Source organism: Mustela lutreola, chromosome 16 (assembly GCF_030435805.1).
Source record: "Mustela lutreola isolate mMusLut2 chromosome 16, mMusLut2.pri, whole genome shotgun sequence".
Lineage (NCBI taxonomy): Eukaryota > Metazoa > Chordata > Mammalia > Carnivora > Mustelidae > Mustela > Mustela lutreola.
In genome coordinates this window covers 33,221,687-33,243,116 of record NC_081305.1, presented here as the reverse complement: position 1 = coordinate 33,243,116, position 21,430 = coordinate 33,221,687, and the positions used below count along the sequence as shown (strand labels likewise).

General features: G+C 53.8%; 1 protein-coding gene across 1 annotated transcript in view; it reads right to left on the bottom strand.

Moving 5' to 3' along the window:
• Positions 1-5,272: 5,272 nt before the first annotated feature.
• Positions 5,273-21,430, bottom strand: part of ZNF423 (zinc finger protein 423) — a 331,871-nt gene continuing 315,713 nt past the window's right edge. The window contains exon 8 of the mRNA XM_059151593.1: positions 5,273-5,968. Within this exon, the coding sequence (XP_059007576.1) occupies positions 5,939-5,968 (30 nt within the window). The 3' untranslated portion in view covers positions 5,273-5,938. The remainder of the gene's footprint in view (positions 5,969-21,430) is intronic.

The window sequence follows — 21,430 nt, the reverse complement described above, 5'->3', positions numbered from 1 at the left end:
TCACGGCGCACCGCTCGCGCTCAGCTCGCGGCCCGAGGCGGACGCCGGGTGGGCGGGGCTGGAGCCCAGTCTGGCCAATCAGGGATCGGGGGAGGGAGGGGGCGGGCCCATCCACCGCGCCCCCCACGGCGGGTCCTGGACCAGCGCGAGTAAGCACACCCCACGCGCGCCGACCAGCCGAGTCCGACTCCGCCGGAGCTGGCGAGGTTTATCCAGGCAGAGGCAGACCCAGGTGGACCAATACCCAGAATCTGCCCCAGGGATGAGGGTACGAGGTGACACCATTTCCCCGCGCTCTGCTGAAGTGCTTCTGGGGCTGAACACAGGGTTCTGCAGCCAGACTGCCCTGGTGAGAATAGGAGCTAGCAAGTGACTTGGTCTCTCTGCCTCGGTTTCCTCTGTAAGGAGGAAATAACAGTACCCACGTGATAATGTTGTGTGGATTGAACGATTAATACCTGGGCGGGTGCTTAGTGATAATGCCGGGCACAGAGTGGATGCTCGCGTGGTTAATTTTAAAGTCATTCTCCTCTCCTTTCAACTTCACAGGAGTTCGTGACCTAAGGCTATTTGCTATCTGCTCCATTTTGCCATTGAAAACTCTGAGTCTCAGAGAAGTTTAGCTCCATGCTTGAGCTCACACAGCTAAGAAGTGATCGAGATGAGGGTCGAATGCAGAGTTCCAGGGTCCACGGTGCCTTCACTTACACGCATCTCTTTCCCTAGGCCTTTTTAAGTGTCATTTATTCACTTTCGCAATTTCTGCATACATCCAGGAAATATTAATCCCCTCCAGGTCCTGTGTAGGCTGCTGGATATACCCAGATGTAGGAAGAGTCAGCTGCTGCCCTCAGATTATAGTGAGGGACGGGGACAGAGGACAGTCGTGGTAGTCCTTAGCGCCATTTGCCAAACCTTGCTTGTTCTCAGTTCTCACAGGCACAGGAAGGGCTGCACTTTCTGGAGAGAGGCTGAGCAAAACTGTGTTGTAAATGTTCAGTCTCTGCTGACTGTTGTGAGTTTTCTTCCATTCCATGAAATGGAGAGTGCTATACAGAATGTATAATCCTTGGTCAGTCTCCTAGGACGCCTAAGTGAACCAAATTCAACTGTAAATTGTAAGAACAGTGGCCCCGTGAACCTTTGAATGCTTTGACAGCCAACAAGCATTTGGGAAACCCATCTTTTGAGGGTGCCTCTCTTCTCTGAAAGCCAGGGCCAACCCATCAAGGCTACATTGGACCACCACGATTTGCCCATTTCCAAAACTGTGGCCACAGATGGCACCCATGAATTACCAGGCTTTGCCTTGGGAGGAAGTGAAGGAGGCCTTCCAGCTTATAGAAATGACCCTAATTCTCGATCCTTCCCTGAGTCTAGCACTTTCTCCTGAGTTTTTGCAGCTCCTTCCATGAGAAAATGAAGTGTATTTCCCTGACCTTGAGTCTAAGTTTGGCCATGTGACTTACTTTGGTCAATGGGACATGAACAAACATGATGCACACAAGCAGAAGCTTGAAGACCACTCCTTGTTCTGTTCTTGCCCTTGACCAATGCCATGAGAACATGCTCTGACTGCCCTAAATGTGTCCCAGTCATCCCAGCCAAGGCCATCCTACAGTAACCAACAGCCAACCGACCCTGCTCAGATCAGCCATGCTAAGCCTAGACCAGCCCAGATTAGCCCAACGCAATGTACTTATTGGCCAAATAGATATCAATCACAGTATATCATTAAAGTACATCTCTTAACCTTTAGATATTTTTAACCATCCTATACCAATTCCTTAAACCTTGTAAATTTGCTCTTATTTGGAAGCCATATATGTATATATTTTAATTTGTAGTAGTTAAGAACTGATTCAGTTATTAATAGAAAAAAACCAAGTAATAATGGCTTAAACAAGAAAGTTCATTTCTCTTTCAGGTTCAAGAAACCTGTTGGGAAGCAGGATGGAGCTAGTAGGCATTTGGCACTGTTGGAGACCCAGGCTCCTGCTAAACTGTTCCTCAACCCATATGTGTCTTCTGTTTCCAGGTTACTTTGTGGTTCAAAGTGGCTTCTGGAGCTCCAGCTATTGCATCTACATTCTAGCCATCAAGAAGGGAAAGGAATGAGCTCATTTTGCTTAAGGAAAATTCTTAGAATTTACACATACTGCTTCTATTTATATCCCACTGTCAGAATGAGTATAGCTTCCAACAGCAATATGGACACACCTAACTTCTAGGAGTGGTAGGGTATATAATCTGACCCTCTCCAAGGTAACATTTGCTCAGATAAAAATCAGTTAATTTATTAAGGAAAAGGAAGAGAGCTAGCAGTCTTTCCTACACAGTATGCCATTTTATTCATAATAATAATAGTTATTATTCACTTTGCCCTTCAACAAATAGAAGGTGGCCACAGAGGAAATCAGACACGGAGGCTAGAAGGCAGGACACCCAGATTATAGTCTCAATTCTATCCTGAATTGTATGACCTTGGAAAAGACTCTGAATTTCTCAGGGCTTGTTTCAAACTATCTGAAATGGAAACTCAGTAAAATAGAGATCCCTAGGATACTTCCAGTTCGTTTTCAACACAAAACTTCTCCCTGGTGCCCTTCCATCTTGGTCTCAGCTGATGTCACTTTCTCAGCAAGGCCTTGTTCCCTGCACCCCCACCTCTGACGTGGTCCCCACCCATCTCACACAGCTCCTTGTCCGCCATAACGTTTGGGACCATGCATGACTGGGTATTTACTGACAGGCTTGTCTCCTAGAGGGGTGTCATGTGACTGTGAGCTCCCATGAAGGTGGGGGCCACATTGCCTGTTCATCTCTATAACCCCAGTGATCCCCAGTAGATATCTGCTGGGTTGGATGGCTGACGGCTTGAGGTCTTGGTCCTACCTACGAAACGTTTGTTAAGTACAGAAAGCACCCCTAAGAATGCACATTCTAGAAGGGAATTTAAAAAAGGGGGGGGTGGAAAGTTAAATATTAAACATACTGTGAGTTTAGGAGGAGCACTGTCTGTGGCTGGGGGGCTTTGAGAAGGTTCTTCCTATGGCAGCTTCTCCATTGAGACCAAAACCCTTATCCACCTGCTTCCAATGACAGGAGTCTATGGCCCAGGTGTCCGAGTCCATTTTTTTAGCCTGGGCAAAATTCCTGCACCCACAGAGTCACTAGAAACTGATCATTTGTACATGCAAACGCAGCAGCAGTGAACCCTAGGCTTCTAGTCACTTTGCCCACTCCAGCATCCAAACTACTAGAGACTGATTCCATTGTACCTTCCAGGCTGAAAAGGGACCCCTCCTGTGCCGGAGGCCTGGCTTCATCATCTTCCTAATAAGCACCATGCCACTTCAGTCCCCAGCCCTTCAGCGGGCAGCATGGCTTCGAAGCCCCCCACCCCCCACCCCAGTGACCCTGTAAGGTCCCTCAGGGCTCAGAGGTAAAGTGGCTCATCCTAGCATCCTAGCATCCTCTGACTGGAGAGGGGGTGCTGGCTGGTCCCAAAGCACAGGCATATGGCCCTGCATCATCCCCACCCCAATACTGTCTGATGGGGACACACGCCAGTCCTTGTAAGGGCCCCCATGTCCCCCATAGAGCCCCCCTCCCCACATGAAGGCACGAGGGGTTCTGAGCAGAAGGGCGGGGGCAGAGGCAGCCAGAGAACAATGGGCCCAGGCGAGGGGGGAGTCGGTGGGGTTCCCTGGCTGCCTTGTCATCGCCATAAACCTCATTACCTCGCAGTCCCCTAGGCCGCCTCTCTCCTTACCCAAGGCATCCGCCGGCTTCGCTGCTGATTCCCACATGGCGTGAAAAGCTCTTAAACCCCCCGCTGTATTTTTAATGGGGGCAGTGACTAATTTAGCCCTACGCCACCAACCGTCAAATCAAATCTTCTGTTGGTACTTACCGAGGACTCACCTGGGCTCCATGGGGTTCAGGATAAATCTGGAGCTGGAGAGGTCCCAGAGACGGTGATGTGGCAAGCCCCGGGACATGCTGGTCCTGCCCACAGCCTTTGGTGCCGTCTCGAAGGCAAGCCTGGCTGTGGATGCGGGGTGGACTGTGGCTTGCTACACTTGGGGAACACGGATGCCTACCGTGAGGTCTCCCCCCATAAATGGCCAAGTCTCCAGGGGACTAAAAATCGAAGTTCACTGCCTTTGACTTCTTGGAGGCAAGAACCCTGAATTCTAAGGGTGATGGCTCCATTTTGCCCAGCCCTGGCTAGGGTCTGCTCTGATTTGCAGGGGTGATGTGCGTTTTATAAATAAATGCCCTGCCCACGTGAGACCCTTACATGAGGTGGCCCAAAGGGGAACTCTGACAGGTCGCCATCAGCCCCTTGATAAGGGAGTCAGAAGATTCTGGGTATAATTGCTACAAATTCCATGCCCGTGACTTAGTATTACATTGTAATTAGGCACAATCTGTCTGCCTGTTTCATTTCCGCTCTGCAGAGGGTAATAACCAATTTTCTTGCCCCCTGTGAAAAGTTAACAAGGAAGGGCTTCCCCACGCAGGTTCTGAAGCCCTGGCCTTAGATTGGCTAGTCACCGAGGCACCAGCATGACCACAGGGTGGGAAGACTTGGGAGACTAAGTTTGCTGCGTGGACCCTGGGGTGCCAGCAAGGCTGGGGGCGGGGTGAGGAAAGCAAGGCAACTAGGATGTGAAATGTCAGGAAACCTCTTCTTGGCGTTTACAGGTGTGTGTCGGGGGGCTATGCTGTAGGTACCTCGCTTTCCCCACTAGAATGTGGCCCTGGCCACGAGTCCCACTGATCTCTGTGATTGGGAATGTACTGCTCCTACCTGGCTCCGCTCTGCAGCTCCCCCAGCCCTGGACCTCACGGGGTGGGGAGTTAGCCCCGATTCCTGTCATGTCCTCTTGGCTCAGCCACAACTAGAATCCAACTCCTACCAGACGTCCTGGCCAGGTAAGGGTTAACCACTCAACCATCTGCATCCAGAACGTGGGAAAGCCATCCCCAAGGGGAGAAACAAGGAATCATCATGGATAAGCCCGCTTACCCTGGAGCTTCAGGGTCCCCCATCCACAAATGAAATGATCAGAGCATTTCATCATTAAAGGTTCCTTCTGTTTGGACTTCTGTGGCCACCGCCCACCTGATCTGGGTGTATTAGGCTACTATGTGTCCTCTTTCCCAAGGGAGGCTGGGTCTGTCCTGTGTAGGTCCCCACCCTATGAGTGACGACAGCCCCCCACGGAGCCCCGGGCTGGGGAGGAGAGAACCAGGCAGCCGATCCTAATCGCATGGATTCCCTTTATTGAACTGTACTAGTAACTGCAGTCAGATTAAGTCACATTTAAAAGCAGACCATCCAGTTGCACTGAAACCGATTATATTCATTACATAGTTTTAATCACTGTCCGGTGAACTGGCAAATCCAATCAAAGCATTAGTCTTTAATTAAAAAATTAAAAGGAAATATTCAGACAATAGCCAAGCAATCACATCACGATGCACAATTACCTAGAATTGCAATTAAAAAGTAGTTAACCAAAGGGGGGGGGGGAGAAAAACAAGAAAGAAAAAAAAAAAGAAGCAAAGGAAAAAAAAATCACACTAATCCTTTTTTAAAAACTATCAATATAATACATGAAGGAACAAAGGACAATAGCCTCAAAAAGCGGGTTTCTCTAACTCTAGAAATGTAGTCTTCGGCGGAAACTCTAAAAGCACACTAGCTGTAGCAGGACAATAAAAAATACTGAGCATGGAATACTTTTAATCTCTCCCATTAATATTCATTTCCAGCTGCTTATAATAGCAGCGCCTCATGGCCAAATCATTAGAGTTTTACATCTGGGTTGCAAATGACACTTTGATTGGATGTAATGTTCAAATGGCCCTCCCCACGGCGTCTCCGGCAAGCCTTCTGCGGAGAGGTGTCCTGTCGAGCGGTCCCTCACTGTGCGTGCTGGCTCATCGTGTGGTTCTGCAAAGGCGAAGAAAGGAGACACGCATGAGGGCAGAAGAATGGAGAGCAGGCCCGTCCCCTCCCACTCAGTGCATTTACGCCGGGAGCCACAGAAAAGCATCTCGATTATTACAACACAAAATGCAACCAGGAAAAAGTGCTCAGGGGACAGAGCTGCCAAGACGCCACGTTGATCTGGGGTTCGGGGATGGGTTCCTGTTGCTGCCAACCTGGGCTCTCTAGAAATTGTGTTTCTGAAGACTGTTCAGGTCTTATCATGGGGACTGGCTATTGGGAAGGCAAAAGGGACATGCCAGGAAGTGGGCGAGGGGAGGGGAGGGTGGCAGGAATTAAAAACATCCTTGCTCACCTCTCCCGTCCGCCTTTCGCTCTGATGATTAGGAGGAAATTATATCTGATCGCCTGCAGGCTCTCCCCAGACCCCCTCCTCGGTCCTTCCCGGGAGCTGCTCTGAGCCTCATGGAGGAGACAGCAGATGTGCTACGCAGCTCTCCGGCCAAGAAACACCCGAGCGGCACAGACGTGCGGAGGCAGTGGGCGGCAGCGGGGGCCTGCGGCCGAGGACGGGTCACCCAGCGGGGAGGGCACTGAAGGAGGAGGCCTGCCAGTCCAGTCACATGACTGTGCTTCGGCCAGAGGACCGTGTGGTTCCTCCTGAATCCACCCGGGGAAGCCAGGGTCCAGGTGGGACTCCCCCTGGCCAAGCACTTCCATCTCACCACAGCCCACGGCATCTCTTCCCTCGTGCCAGCCCGAGCAGGCCAGCAGGGCTGATCTGTTTTTAGATGAGCCAGTGGCCTGGGGCTGGAGGTGGGATTTGGCCTCCAAGAGTGACTCTGTTTCTTTTCAGTGGTCCCTGTTCTAAATCTGGACCCATCTCATCAAAGCCTCAGGTAACATTCAGCCTTATACCATCTGGAAAGGAAGCAAAATCCATCCAAGGTAGAGGAGCCCTGCTTGAAAGCAGCACAGAACCTCCAGTTATGAGGAGTGAAGTCCCCGGGGTGCTCTGGCTGTCCCCCCAACACTCTGGGCGCCCCAGCTGGGGCAGTGACTCCTCGGGGACCGGGAGCCGCCTGCCTGCAGCTCTGCCCATGACCACCAGAGGTCAGACGTGGTGCCGTGTCTCTCTCCTGGGCTCTCAGAGGATGCCCGATGCCCGATGCCTGTGGCTTTGCGCGTGCGGGGAGGGGGACGGGGGGGGGGGAGACTGGAGCCACCCCCACTCCGTGGCCCAGGGCCCCGATAGCAGCCTCTTCCCACTGTGGGCACTGCTGCCGCCTCCGTGGTGATGTCACCACCCCCTGCGGCAAGCTCATCACCCTGTCCCCACATAGCAGATGCCTGCTGATGCCCGCAGCACAGACAGCCAACCACCGCTGTCCCCTTTCCTTGGGCTCCTGGGTACAAGCCCCCACAGCTGGGGCTTGGCCAGCACATGCGCTGTGTGCTGTTAGAGGGACATCTCTTTCAATCCCCACAATAGCCTTACAAGGTAGGCCACAGGAAGATGAAGAAATGAGGCTCAGGGAGGCTGGATTCTGATTCAAGGTCATCCAGCTGGGAACCCGCTGGGGTGGAACCGGGCAACTGGAATCCAAGAAAGCCAGGGCCTCGGGCGAGAAGGCAGGCTTCCCAGCACCCTGCAACTCATGGGCATCCCAGTCCACAGATCATCCACACTCCACAGCGGGCAAGAGGACAAACTCTACCAGCATGGCCTGGCACCTCGGTGGGGGTGCCATGGACCCAGAGGCACAAGGCAGGTTGTCTGAGGCCACAGATGGGATGCGGCGGTTTCCATGGGAACACCCACCCTCCAGCCGAGGCACCTCTCCCCGCACAGGCAGCCAAGCCTGTGGGGAGCCAGACCCACCCTGCAGCCAAGCATCCACCTAGCTTCCAAGCCTTTGGTGAGTCAGTTCTCACCTCCTCTCACCTCCCTCCCAACTGAGCCACGCCTGAAGTCCAAGGGGCCTCCCCGTCCCTTGCCATCCCTCCCTGCAGCCCCTCGAGGCATGTCCGACCCCCCTCCCACACATCTACGTGCCTCCCAAGTGCAAGATGAGCGTCCTCTGCTGCAATGCAGACAGGGGGACATCACCTCCTTTCTCAGCCCCACAGCGCTTGGCCCCGGGCTAGGCCCACGACGCCCTGCGGTGACATGGCAGGCACAGCTGCCTGGGAATGACTGGGGGGTCTCCCTCTGCCACCCTGCCAACAGCCGGTCAATTAACAGTGCCACGTGGCCGGTGCTCTCGGAGTGTGGTCAGGTCTGTCTTTATGCAGGGGGGAATGGGGAGGAGGGAGGTTAGGAGGATAAACATGTACAGTTCTTTTTCTGTCCTCAAATGATGGTTCCTGGCACAACAGAGACACCTGGTAAATATTTTTTAGTGCATCAGTGGAAGGGTAAACAAACGACTCTATGTACGGGTAGGCTGTGGGGCAAGGGGAGGGGGCGTTCTGAGTGAAAGGCCCAGCACAAAGGTATGGAGGCTCCGATGAGCCGGGCAAAGACAGGCCCCCATGGGATGATCTCAGCAGGGGTCACATGGCAGACTGGGAGGGGGTTTGACCCGGCCGGCAGAAGCTCTGGGTGCCCCTGAGTGTGGACCATTCCCCAAGCAGCAGAAGGCCAGAGATGACATTTAATCTCCAAAAACCCCTCAAGGACCACCCGCCGCCAATGTGGGTAAAGGCAGGGGGTGGGGTCCAGGGATCTCTGGATAATGAAACAGCCTCTTGCCAGGACACCAAGAACAGAGTCAGTATAACACGCGGTTCACACCGCCTCTTCCACGGGCTGCTGGCACAGAAACCCAAGAGGCGGGAACCTATGCTTAGGACCACTGGTCAGGAAAATAAGAGAATAAACGCCACTTCTCTGGTGGAAACCACAGCGGGCCTTTCCTCTCACGGAGCAGCAGGTAGCTCTTCAGTTAGACTCAAGAAAGAACCTCCCCAAAGAGAGCTCTGAGACAGAAGGCTAAAAACTTCCTTCCCTGAAGTTCTACAAGAACAAAAGCCCAGGATGTCACAGCAGATGGGAATGTCGAAACTTGATGCCCCAAGGGGCCCGGGCACCAGGATGCATTCAGCACTGCGTTATTAACTACCTGCTGGATGCCCTGCTCTGGGCCGGGCACAGTGAGGGGTAGGGGAGGACTCCGGCCGGGCCCGCCCCCTCAAGGGGCCCGAAGGGAGGGGGCGGCAGGGGGAACTCAAGACACACGGACACCCAAACGTGTGTGCAGGATTAGTGGTGCAGATGGCAGCTCAGCGAGAGAGAAGGGTCTGTGCCACCCAGTAAGCGTGCGTGTGGCAGGGGGCGCTGAGGAGGCCAGGTGTTCGGTGGGGGCCGGCCTCAGCTCCTCCACAGGCGCTGGAAGGACAGAGTGGGTGGCAGGGACCCATCACCAGGATTCACCCATCACCCCACGCACCTGTGTGCCGAGCGGCTCCTGGCAGAGCCACCGCTGATCGGCACAGTTGAAGAAAGCCGGAGACCCGCAGCTCCGAGCTGCGGCTGGAGGGGTGGGGGGCTTTGTCGAGCCGTCTTCAAGAGCCCTGTCCACCCGCACGGCTCTCACAAGGGCATTTGGCTTAATGTCTAGTTCTCTATTTGTGCCTGTGCTATATTTAGCCCCTTCGGAGAAGGAAGAAAATCGTTTTTTAAAGATACTACCAACCCTGCAGATAAACACTTCCCAGCACCATAAAGGCCGGGGGTGGGGTGGGGGTGGGAGCCAGGAAGGACTGGAAGGCGCCCAGAGAGGAGGTCTGGCATCCGCAAGGGCCTCTCTGCCTGCCAGGGAGACGCAGGTGTGGACCGAGAAGCAGGTGAGAAAAATAAAACGGGGGGGGCACAAAGCGGAATGGGTACTGGTTTGTGGCTGAGCTGCACCCACTCAACAGAGTGCACACAGCTCTTGTGGACAGAGGTTTCCACTAGGACCTGTTTCCGGGCCCTAGTCCTGGCTTGCTGGGCCACCTACCCCTGGGACACAAGTTAGTGATGGGCAGGGGGCGTGGGGGGGTCAGGGGTCCTGTGGAGACCTCTCTCTGTGCAAGTTGTCAGCAGAGCGCCCAAGCCAAGGAGCCCTGTGCGGCAGGTCTGCATTCATTCATGTGACCGTTCATTCATTCAACAAACCTTCACTGCATCCCTGCTGGGTGACAGCCACCATGTTTGTCGCTGGGCACGCAGCAGCAACGTGACCCCGATCTAGAGCCCAAGCCAGGGGTGCGCTGGGCACAGAGGAAACACGCAAGGAGCAGGGAGCTTGGCACTGGACCTTCCTTCCCGAATCACAGACGCACACTTGAACGGGCCTGCAGAGGTTCTGGCCTGGTCCCACTCTTCACCCAAACCAGGACCATCTCTGCTCAACCCAGTCTGTGCCTCGACCCATCACGTGCCCACATGCCCACCAGGGCGCCCCTCCCACATCCCCTACAGGGCTTTCTTCTCAAGGTCCTGGCTCTGTGTTCCGTCCCTTGATCCGGGACCCTGCTCGCTCTCCCTTTGACACCACCCACCACAGTGTCAAGGAGAGGAGACCAGAGGTACTGGCACCTGTCGGCCTGGCAGATATGGCCTGTGAAGCAACAGGAGGCTTCTCTGCATACGCCAAGAGGCACAGACCCAGATTGGAGAGGGGGCTGCCTGCACTGCACGCCCCTCATGGATAGCACACTTAGCTGCCCCTCCTGAGCTCCAGCTCCTTTGAGGACAAAATGCCTGTAAAGTCCCTAGCACGGCCCCTGGCCCTGAGTCTGGTCACCACTGCCTGGGGTGATCACAGGGAGGCAGAAAGCCTCAGCGGGCTGGGACGAGTGGAGTCCTGGTTGTGAATCCCGACTCTGCCACTGAACGGCCACGGGGCCTTGAGCAAGTGCCTTCCCCTCTGCGGGCTGAGGGGAGGGGTGGTAATAACATAGCCCTCTTCCTCAGAGGCCCCGAGGGCTCAGGAAACAGTGTGCATGGACTTCTCCCGGCCTGGCCAAGAGAAAGTGTTCCATAAATGGCATCCCCAAGAGTCTTCCTGAGCAGACGGGGAGCTCTGTGAGGTCCCCTCCTTGGGTCTGGGACCCCCTTGGCACCACACATGGTTCTGGGCTTGCAATGGGAGCCGCACGGAGGTCTGATGCTCTGAGCACTGTGCCTTTTGCCAGCTACTCCTCCAAGGGCTGGTGAGATCTTGGGAGTGCTCCCGATGTTATCGCTCCCCACAAGCCCAGGCCACAGCCTCAGTACCCACAAGGCACGGCTCTCCCTGCCCCCAGGGGACAGAGTCGGGTATCCCGTGAGGAGGGGAGGCATGTGGAGACTCCGTGGGGAAGAGAGGTCCGCACTCACCCATGTGTTCACCCACACATGCACCTCTTCTTTCCTAGCCTGTTCAACGAGTCACCAGATGCAGGCCCCGCCTGGGCACTGACATGCAAAGTTCGCGGCTCCAGCCCTCTCTCTAGAGGAGCTCACAGTTCGAAGGGGAGACCCTCACTCTCAAAGGGCACCAGAGAAGGGCTGGTCCCAGGGCTTGGCCCTTGCATCCCTGGCCAGTTAAGGATGCAGGAACATTTAGCCCCCCACCGCCCAGAACGTTCCACTCGTCTTCCCCTGAAGAACCCACCTGGCTTCACCTTGACCCCACATCACCTCCCTCTGGTTCAAGGTAGGGAAGGAGGCTGCGGCCAATGCCCTTTCTCCCCACCGCCCACCACCAGGCCACTCCCGGGTGGGCTGCAGCCCTGGCGGCTCTCGCGAGGCTGGCTTTACAAAGAGCTGTCTCCAGGAGCAGGGACCAAGTCCAAGAACCCGCCTTAACCACAGGAAGATGTTCCCTCTGCTTCTAGGGGAAAAGGTAGACACTCAGGCTAAATGCAGCCACATCCCAGCTAAGCGCAGTTCTGTTGTTTGACCATTTAACAGACACGGAGCCTGGCCTCGTGTAACGCAGTGGGCATCAGGAAGAGAATAAGGCCCATCCTGGCCATTTACAAGCTCCTGGCTGTAGGAGGGGGTGACATTTTATAAAAAGGGACTTTGGAGAGAGGACTTTTGACAGGCAGGTGTTTAAGGAAGAAGTTGGCCTTCTAGCTGCCCATGGAGGATGGCTTGGTTAGGGTGTACCCTGGAGAGACAGAGAGAGAGAGAGAAAGAGAGAGTGTGTGTGTGTACGAACATGTGCGTACACATGAGCACAGAGAAAGTTCTCCAAGGAGGATAACCACCGTCCCCCTCCGCCCCAGCGAATGGCACGGAGGTGTCAATGACACTGAAAATGATCAGAGCTACCACTCCTCCTGTGATCACTGTGCGCCAGGCACTATTCTCAACCCCTAATTACACCAACTCACCAAAACCCCACAACCACTCCAGGAGTGAAGTATGACGGTTATCCCCATTTTACAGATGAGAAAAGTGAGGCAGGCCAGTGCAGAGTGTTGGGGTCCTGCAGCTGCTGACGGCTGCGCCGGGCCCGCACCCGTGCAGCCCGTGTGTAGAGCAAACTCTGAACCCACGGCACCGTTCTGCTTGTGAAATGCGGAGAGCACAGCATATGCTGGGGGAACAATGAATAATTCAGCTTGGCAGAAGCACAGGGTATGTGCCATGGAGACAAGCCTGGAAAGGAAGGTGGGGGCCTTATTGATGAGACTCCGTGATGCGAGACGCGGCAGCTCGCCCTTAACTCTGGGCCATGGGGAGCCATCGAAGGTATTTGAGCTGTGGAGTTACATGAAAGGCAAGGAACGGGGAGATGCTCGCACCTCCAGCCGAGAAGTTGTACCAGCAGGGCCTTCATGCTCCCCACCTCCCTCGGCTCCTTTCCTGCATTCCGCCCCCCTTTTGCCCCACAACACTCAAGTTATACATTTCCCTTTGGGGAGGGTACAGATGAAGGCAGCCCTGCTTCCCTCTCGGCTGTGTATCACCTGGGCAGCCCCTCTCTGCTAGTGAGCACTTATTTTTAGAAGCGTTTGACAATCGTCCAAAGGTCTAAGACGAACAGATGGCCTGTCTTAAAGGCTCGTATGTTCGCTAGTTTGCACTTCTGACAAACGGTAAGCGCACTCGAGAGCACGCCATAAACAGCACTGAATGAATACTCAGAACACAATTTAGCTAATGCACGTCATTAAAATTAGGAGTGAGTGATGGCCAAGGTTTCCTCTAAATGCCTACCCAGTGATGCAGCCGCTCCCCTGGGGGCCGAGGCGATGACGTGTATGCACCCTGTGTCCCCCCCGCCACGGGACCCCCCCTCCCCCAGCAAGCCAGCATGGACACAGACAGCACGGAAAGCTGGGCTGTGTGGAGTGACACCTCTCCTTGGCATCGGGGTCCTGGGTGATGCTAGTACCCACTGGCCCGGGACACAGCTCTGGAATGTTCTCGGAGTCAAAAGCAACTCCTTCCATGCTCCAGGATGTGTGCAAGGCTTCCCCAGTCCTGTCTCCCAGACAGAGAGACAGGCTGTCGTCTGCCACTCTCGAGCAGCGGGAAGTGAGCGTTGCACCCGCTTAGCTGGGGAAGTCTGTCTCTCGGGTGAGAGACTCCGTTCATCCGGATCTCCTGGCCTGCAGGGAGATTCCAACTTCCAGCCTTGGCTTTGGGGGGATTCGCTGCTTTCTTGCAGAACCGAGAGCAGGAGCAGACTCAGGGCCCTCGGAGTCCCCTGGGGGCACATGAGGAAGAGCTGGAGGACCCAGACTGCCTCTGACAGAGGTGTCCCCAGAGGGGATGACCACTGGGTTTCTGGGGCCCCTCTCCAACACCTCTCTCACCAGTGCCCTGAGGCACCCAGAACACAAAAGACCCCAGCAGGTGGCCTGGCCAAACGACCTGTTCCATGAGTGCAAAAACATCTTTCTTTGAGGGAAAATTGAGAGAAAAGTTGTCCTGGGGAAAAAAAAAAAAAAAGCCCAAAGAATTCCCAAAGGGGCCGGTTTTGTACGGCTGTGCTTTCGAAATAAAAGCCACCTGAGAATAGATAATAAGGAGGGAACCTGCAGCCTTCCATTGGGAGCCCAGGCCGTAAACAGGCTCCTATTCGGAGTCACCCAACAAGAAAAGGAAACGAATAATACCTGTCTGGAGGGACAGTGGACCCCCGGGGTGGGGGCACACTTCAGAATACAAAAACATCTGGTTGCTTTCTGGGTGGACAGCATCACAGGCCAGCAAACGGGCGACTTCAGGTAGTGGCCGCATGAAAGAGAGCGGGAATTTTGTGGCTGTGTCACACCAGGGCTGCTGAGAGATTTGCCCCAAGTGGGCAACAGAGGCACCCTGACCATCACCGAGTCCTACATTAATTTGCTGCCACCTTTGCCATTTCTCCAAAGGGAGGTGGGGTTCCCCAGTGGCCGGACCCCTCTAGGTCTGCGTGCCTAGCACACTCGGGACTCAAGGATTCTGGCCATGGTGTGCGAGGTGACCGTAAGCCCCAGTCTCTGGTCCTTGGTTCCTTCCCAGTGGAGACCCCTGTGTCACTGGAAGGTCCATTCCAACCACAACAGCCAAGCGCCTGCTCAGAACCAGACCCCTGAGATATAGTTCATCTCAAATACGAATTTCAGGATGGCCTCAAAGAGCCCGAGTCAGACCCCTTAGAGATATGATTGCAGCCTGGGGCAACGGGGCAGGACTCCAGGGCACGCACCACCTCGGAGCCTGAGGAGAGATCAACCTGGTATCCTGAGACGCCACTGAAATGGCCCCTGGGCCAGAGAGGGGTCTTTCCCCCACCTCACAGCGCACCTGTGAATCAAAGACCACACACAGAACAGTCTGGGAAGACTGAGGCATCCCATCCGTGGAGACACTAAGCTCACAGCAAAGGCAGCTGTATGGAAAAAGAGCAGGTGGCATCCAGGAGACCTGGCTAAAGTGGACAGGGCTCCTTCGACAGTGCGCGGCCAGTCCTGACAGAGGACTCCCACTCAGGGGGCTGCGCCGTCAGTTTGCCCTGAAAGCCAGTGTGGCCTAGGCTGGTGGCAAGGTAGTAAGGCAAGGTGGGGACTCTGTCATCCCACGAACCCAAGCCTTGTCAGAAAGGGGCAGGCGTCCTCATATCCACTCTAGAAAACTAGATTAAAATATATATTTTAATTTATTTTTTATATTTTATAAATATATATATTAGTTATAAATACTTTATATTTATAAATATACAATTTATAAATTATAAATATTATATATAAATATATATATTTTATATCTATCTATCTATATATCTCCCGGGTGGCTCAGTTGGTGAAATGTCCAACTCTTGATTTTGGCCCAGATCATGGTCTCAGGGTCATGGGTTCGAGACCTGAGTCAGGCTCTGCACTGAGCATGGAGTCAGCTTGAGATTCTCTCTCTCCCTCTCCCTCTGCCCCACCCCCTCCGTCTTTAAAACAAAAATATATAATGTCTTGATGTTTGCAGGTTGAGTCTGCCCACAGGCCGCCAGCTTAAGGCCTCTCGTATTTTGTGAAGCCCGCAAGATGCCCCAAACACCTTCCAGCACAGCGACCAGGCTGACACCCAGCGCAGGCGAGGAGGTAGGGGCAGTGACATCACACGGACCATGGTGTGGGGTCCTCACCCCAAGGATAGGGCTGGGGGTCTTGCACGGTTACATTCCAAAGAAGAGGAAGGAGCGTGGATGAAGAAGTTGAGGCCACCCTGGCTGGCATGTCCTGGGTGGGTCCCCGCACGAAGACGAATGCCCCCTGGGTGAGCCACTCAGGGAACTCTCCCTCCCCAGAGCCTCCCAGGAGCCTGCAAAATGGCGAGTTCAGAGAGGGGCCAGGGAGCCCTCCCTCAGGCACGCCGGGAGGCCAGGCCAAGGGCCTCCCCACCCACTGAAGGGTCTAGAGCATTATCCCCTACTGCCTTCCTTTCTCGAAAAGAACTGAGGACACCTCCCACCCATCACCCACAGACCATATCTCAGGCATTGTGGGGGGACTGCCCCTTGCAGAGCTTGTGGATGCCACACGATAGACAGAAGCCCCTCTTCCTTCCCACACTTGCACATACACACACAGTCACACACACTCACGCACTCACAGATACCCCACAACCACACGTACACACATGCACACACTCACGGATAACTCACAATCCCACACACGTATACAATGCATACACAGGCACACACTCATGGATATCCCAGGTACAGACTCCCTCGCTCACGGATACCCCATAATCACATGTTCATACACACTAACGGATACCCCACAAGCCCAGATGCATACCTGTACACACACACACACATACTCACAGACATACACACACACAGACCTTATACTGACAACGTGCTACAAAGTGGCTCAGGGCTGGTTGTTATTTTTGGCGTTCTGTCTCTCCTCGGTGTGCAGCGGGCCTGTCCGCACCCACACCATCACCAGGACCCCTCTAGAAACCCCCACCTGCCCATGACACGGGTTCCCTCCTGGGCTCCCTCTCCCTGGTTGTGGGAGCTGAGAAACTAAATTCCCCTGAGAGGCAAAGCCCAGTTCTCTCCTCAAGGGGCAGGGAAGGGGGAGAGTTCTGTTCCATCCTCTAGAGGGTCCCCACCACACCCAGAACCCTGGACCAAGGCCACAGCCCCGCCAGAGTTCCCCAGACCTCCTTCTTCCAGCTCCCCAGATGCTCCAGATACTTCCTCAGCTCTCGTGGCCATTCTTGCGGCCCGGCATGCCCTCCTCAAATTTCCCAGACCCCTCCCCATCTGATCTCCACCCCTCAGAAAGGCCTTCCCGCTTACTCAACAAGGGGCCCCCCATCACGGCACAGCTCCCCGTCTGCACAGCTGTCTTTCTAGCACTTTCCTTCACCTGCAAGGTCCCGGCTATGTCTCCCGGCCGTGGTAATGCCCTCGCCAGGCAGGCTGTGCGCGGCAGGCAGAGACCCCATCTCTCAGTTCTCTGCCGATGCCCCCACGTCGGTTCAGAGCCCGCGCCTGCAAACTCCGCGAGCATTTCTGAGATAACAGCCAGCAAGCAACGGTGGCGAAGCAAAGCCTCCCCTGACAGGGTCAGGGAGAGAAGAAGAAACAGAGCTGCCCCCTCCTCCGCGTCCCTTGCCCCGCCCTGCCCAGGGCAGGTTACGCTTTTTTCTTAAAAGCCGGGAGATCCTTTGAAGACATTATGCTAAGTGCACCGAGCCAGTCACAGAAGGACTAATACTGTATAATTCCACTTCTGTGAGGTTCCTAGAGTAGTCAAATCCGGAGAGACAGAAAGTAGACTGGTGGTTTCCAGGAGCTGAGGGGAAGGGGGAGTTAAGTGTTCAGTGGGGACAGAGTCGCAGTTCTGCACAACACTTTCCTGGAGGGTGGGGATGGCTGCCTAAGGTTGCAAATGGACTTAGAGCCACTGTTGTGTTTGCTCAAAATGCTTTCGATCGCAAATTTTTCCTTCTGTGTATTTTACCACAATTAAAAAAACCAAAGCTGATTGGGATCCTACAGGCTTGGTGGGCAGGTGGGCAGGTGGGCAGGAGAAAAGTCACACTCTAAAGAGACAGCCAAGGTACCCAGGGCTGATCCTGTGTTTCCCCCGCAGCTCTGGCTGGAAGCTTGGAAATCAGAAGTTGCACAGACCGTAGTAGTGAGACGGCAGCCTCTGCTGGACGGAGGGGGCTGGAAGCTATGGCAGCATCCAGGGGACACATTGCCTGCCAAGCTGGCTGGCAGTGGTTGCCTTTTCTGCCTCCGTGCTGTACCAGGCTTCCCCTGCAGTGACTGAGCCCATGTGGCAGTCAATGGCACAGCTTCCAGGGCCCGGCTCCATTAGGACGGAGGGCGTCGGGAGGCTGCACAATGGAGCTCTTGCCTCTGAGCACAGGGGTCTGAGACCTCCCCTGAAATCATCTCAAGAGGACTGGAACTCCGACAGCTTTCAAAGTCTGCTGCCCCATGCTTGGGGAGATGGGAAGGTGAGCATGAGGCACACCTAAGGGCATTAAATATTTTGCCATGTTGGGAAAAAAAAGCGGGGGGAGACGATTGTTCCCTTGAATGTTACTGAAATCTTTCCAGGCCTTTGCAACTTGAAATTTTTATTCATTAAAATTGGATGAGAAAATCCAGCTCTACATATAGTCATCGTATTTCACAAGCCAAAAATCAGGACAAATAGCCAATAGCTGCGACAGACTACTTGAAAATCAAAGCTGTCCTGGAAAATCTGGGTCACACGGTCACTAATTATACAGAACACATATGTTCAGGTCCCTAAACTAACCCAGTGCTTTTAGGTTTTATAAATGATATTTTAGGACTTTGATCATATCCATTTCTACTTTCCTCTAAATTTTTGCTACAAGGGAAACTTTCCTGCATCATCGAAATTTCTAGAAAATTAACCGCCAGGATGAAGAGCTGTTCTGGCAGGCATTCTGAGGGCCTCCTCAGAAAACATGGCCCATCACTACCCCCAAAAATGGCTTTCCAGAGCCCACATGGCCCAGCTCCCCTCACTGACAGACCCCCTAGGCTATGGAGCCGGCAGTTCTAAAGGTGGACCTAATTTGCTATGATGAATTGTGTGCATGCCCCAGCGATCAAAACTGCAGCTGAGACCGATTATATTTAATGATTGCGACGGTTCTTGTGGAAACACGTGGGTGTATACCTTTGCCCGCTCGAAGAAGTCCAGCCTGGCACCAAGCTAAGGGGCAAATGCGATCCCTGGCACACAGAATGCAGGGGCTGCCCACTCCTCAGGAGCTGGGCCCACCGAGGGGGCAGAAGAACACGGGGGCCCAGCCTGCCCTGTCTTATCTTCCCTTCCCGTCCGCGCTCAGCTTCCAAACTGTGGGGGCCTCCTCACTGCCCACACACCTGCCCCACCAGGACCACATGGGTCTGCTCTATACCTTCCCTCCCACCACCAGGCAGAGCTCGCTGGCTTCCGGGAGGCAAATCAAGAATCATCTAGATCATCTATATCCCCAGTCTGGTCCCATCCCTCTCCATTCCCTGGAAGGGTGTGTGTGTGTGTGTGTGTGTGTGTGTGTGTGTGTGAAACGTGGGTAGCAGGTAAGTATGGTGTGTGTGTGTGTGTGTGTGTGTGTAACGTGGGTAGCAGGTAAGTATGGAATTGAGAGTATATGAAGAAGGGGTCACAAGACACTTTTCTGGCACTTTCTTGGTACTTGATACTAATGGATGTGTAGCTAGCTGTCTGGCCGGCTGAATGGATGGATGGGTAGACAACGGATGGATGGAAGGACAGACGAATGGGTAGATGAGTAGATGTGTAGCAGATGGATGACTAGGAGGAAAAAGGAGGGCGTGAATGTATAAGTAGGTAGGAAGATAGATTGGTGGAAAGACAATGGGCTTTGAAGTCCAAATCCTACTTTAGTCACTTACTGTTATCTGTAACCCTAGGATAAGTCACTTCACTTCTCTAAGCTCCTGTTTCCTCACCTGAAAAGTGGGGTAAATAATGCCTACCTCAGAGTCTTGTCAGGACCCCCAAATTAGATAACACATGTGGAAGTTTTCACAACATGTTCAATACTGACGTTTGATATTGACCTAATGAATACCAACCATGAGGTTCCGCCACCACGGTCAACTCGAAAGCCCACACTTTCAATGGGGCACCTTCAGAAGGAAGGACGGGGGAGACTAAGGCAGTGCCCCGGGTCAGGGATGCAGCGGTTGGACTGGGCATCCAGGTCTGGCTTCAGGATGGGGGCGGGGGACCAGCCGTTGGGGCACACTTGCCTCCCCTGCTCAGACACACAAACCATGTGGGTGGAAAAGAATCCCCATTTCCCCCCGGGGGCCCTCTCCTCCCTGCAAGCGTCCTCATCTTTTCCCAGCCTCAGCTTTCGGGTCTGCAAAAATGGTGAGAGTAAAGGGCACTTCAAGTGGTCCCAAGTTGTTGAGGCACCAACACGATAGTGTTTGCAAACTGTGACGTGTTGCAGGAGAGGCCTGAGACTCAGAGCCCAGGTGGGTAAGGAACCAGGCGGGGCAGACCAGCTGGGGTTGTGCTGAACTGGGAAGCACATCCTTGTGTCTAAAGGGGGCAGCGGATGGCTGCCACACAGAAGTATGGTCCAGGGATTTCTAGGTCTGATTTGCCAAAAAATCAAGAAGTCCAGCCAGTTAGTGTGGTGGTCAAGAGGACGGAATCTGGGGCCGGGTGCCTGGGTCCAGCACTGACCAGCTCTGTGGCCTAGGGATATAGTTAGCCTCCCCGTGCCTCAGTTTCCTTACTTTCATAATGCAGGCATTATGAGAATGAATGTCTTGAATGTTTAAAAGTGCTAAGAACACTGTCTGATGCTCAAAAAGCACTATATGGGGAGTCCATGGGTGGCTCAGTGGGTTAAACCCTCTGCCTTCGGCTCAGGTCATGATCCTAGGGTCCTGGGATCGAGTCCCGCATCGGGCTCTCGGCTCAGTGGGGAGCCTGCTTCCTCCTCTCTCTGCCTGCTTCTCTGCCTACTTGTGATCTCACTCTCTCTCTCTCTCTCTCTCTGTCAAATAAATAAATAAATAAATAAATAAATAAATAATTTTTTTTAAAAAATAAGCACTATATGTTAGCCCCTATAATTATAGGAAATCTCCATTTTTGAAACACAGATCACCATTTAAAGAGTCCAATATCCCCGGTCACACACTGTCAATTTTCGCCCTCCACGTGGCAAAAATGTTCCTTGTTACTATGATAATAACTTTTCCTTGTGTGTCTCTCCTCCCTCCCGACGTGAGAGGAGACTGGCAAGGGGGCCTTCTCCATCACTCTGGAGCACCTGACAGGGAGGAAAGGAGTCACCACACCCCTCCAGCCCCCCCTGGGAGCCCCAGTCCCTGCCCCAAACAATTTCACCCTCACCTTCTCCCATACCTCCTATGGATGCCATATTTTATCCCAGACCCAAAGAATATAAGAAGCTCCAACATTTGATGTATGGGGGAACAAAAGAAATGACCAGTTACAGTGTAACTCACGTGAGCTGTTCCCGTTCACAAGATGTTACAATGAGGAGTCGTGTATCAGGGCAATGAGGAAACGCCCAATATATTGAGCTCCTAATCCGTGCTCATACTGGGCCGACGGTTCTTCCTACATCATCTTTACATCTCCCCCTTGTCCCCATTTTACTGACGAAGCAACTAAGTCAAGAAAAGAGAAGCAGCTTGATACATCCTGCGACTGGGGAGAGGTGGTGCTCGGATCTGCACCCAAATGGCCCAGTCCTCAGGCTGCTTCCTCCCCTCTGGCTGTCCCCTGCCCACCCCTCCGTCTCCTGGTGTCACCAAACCAAACCTGTCACCCGCCTCCGCCCAGATCCCAGTACACAGGGAATCTCATTGCAACGCTGGACCAGCCCCAGCCCCCCGTGTTTGATTTTATCTGAACTCCAGAAGCAGAGCGAGTGGGGCCATGTTCATTATTGACACAGCAAAATTAATTTCTGCCATC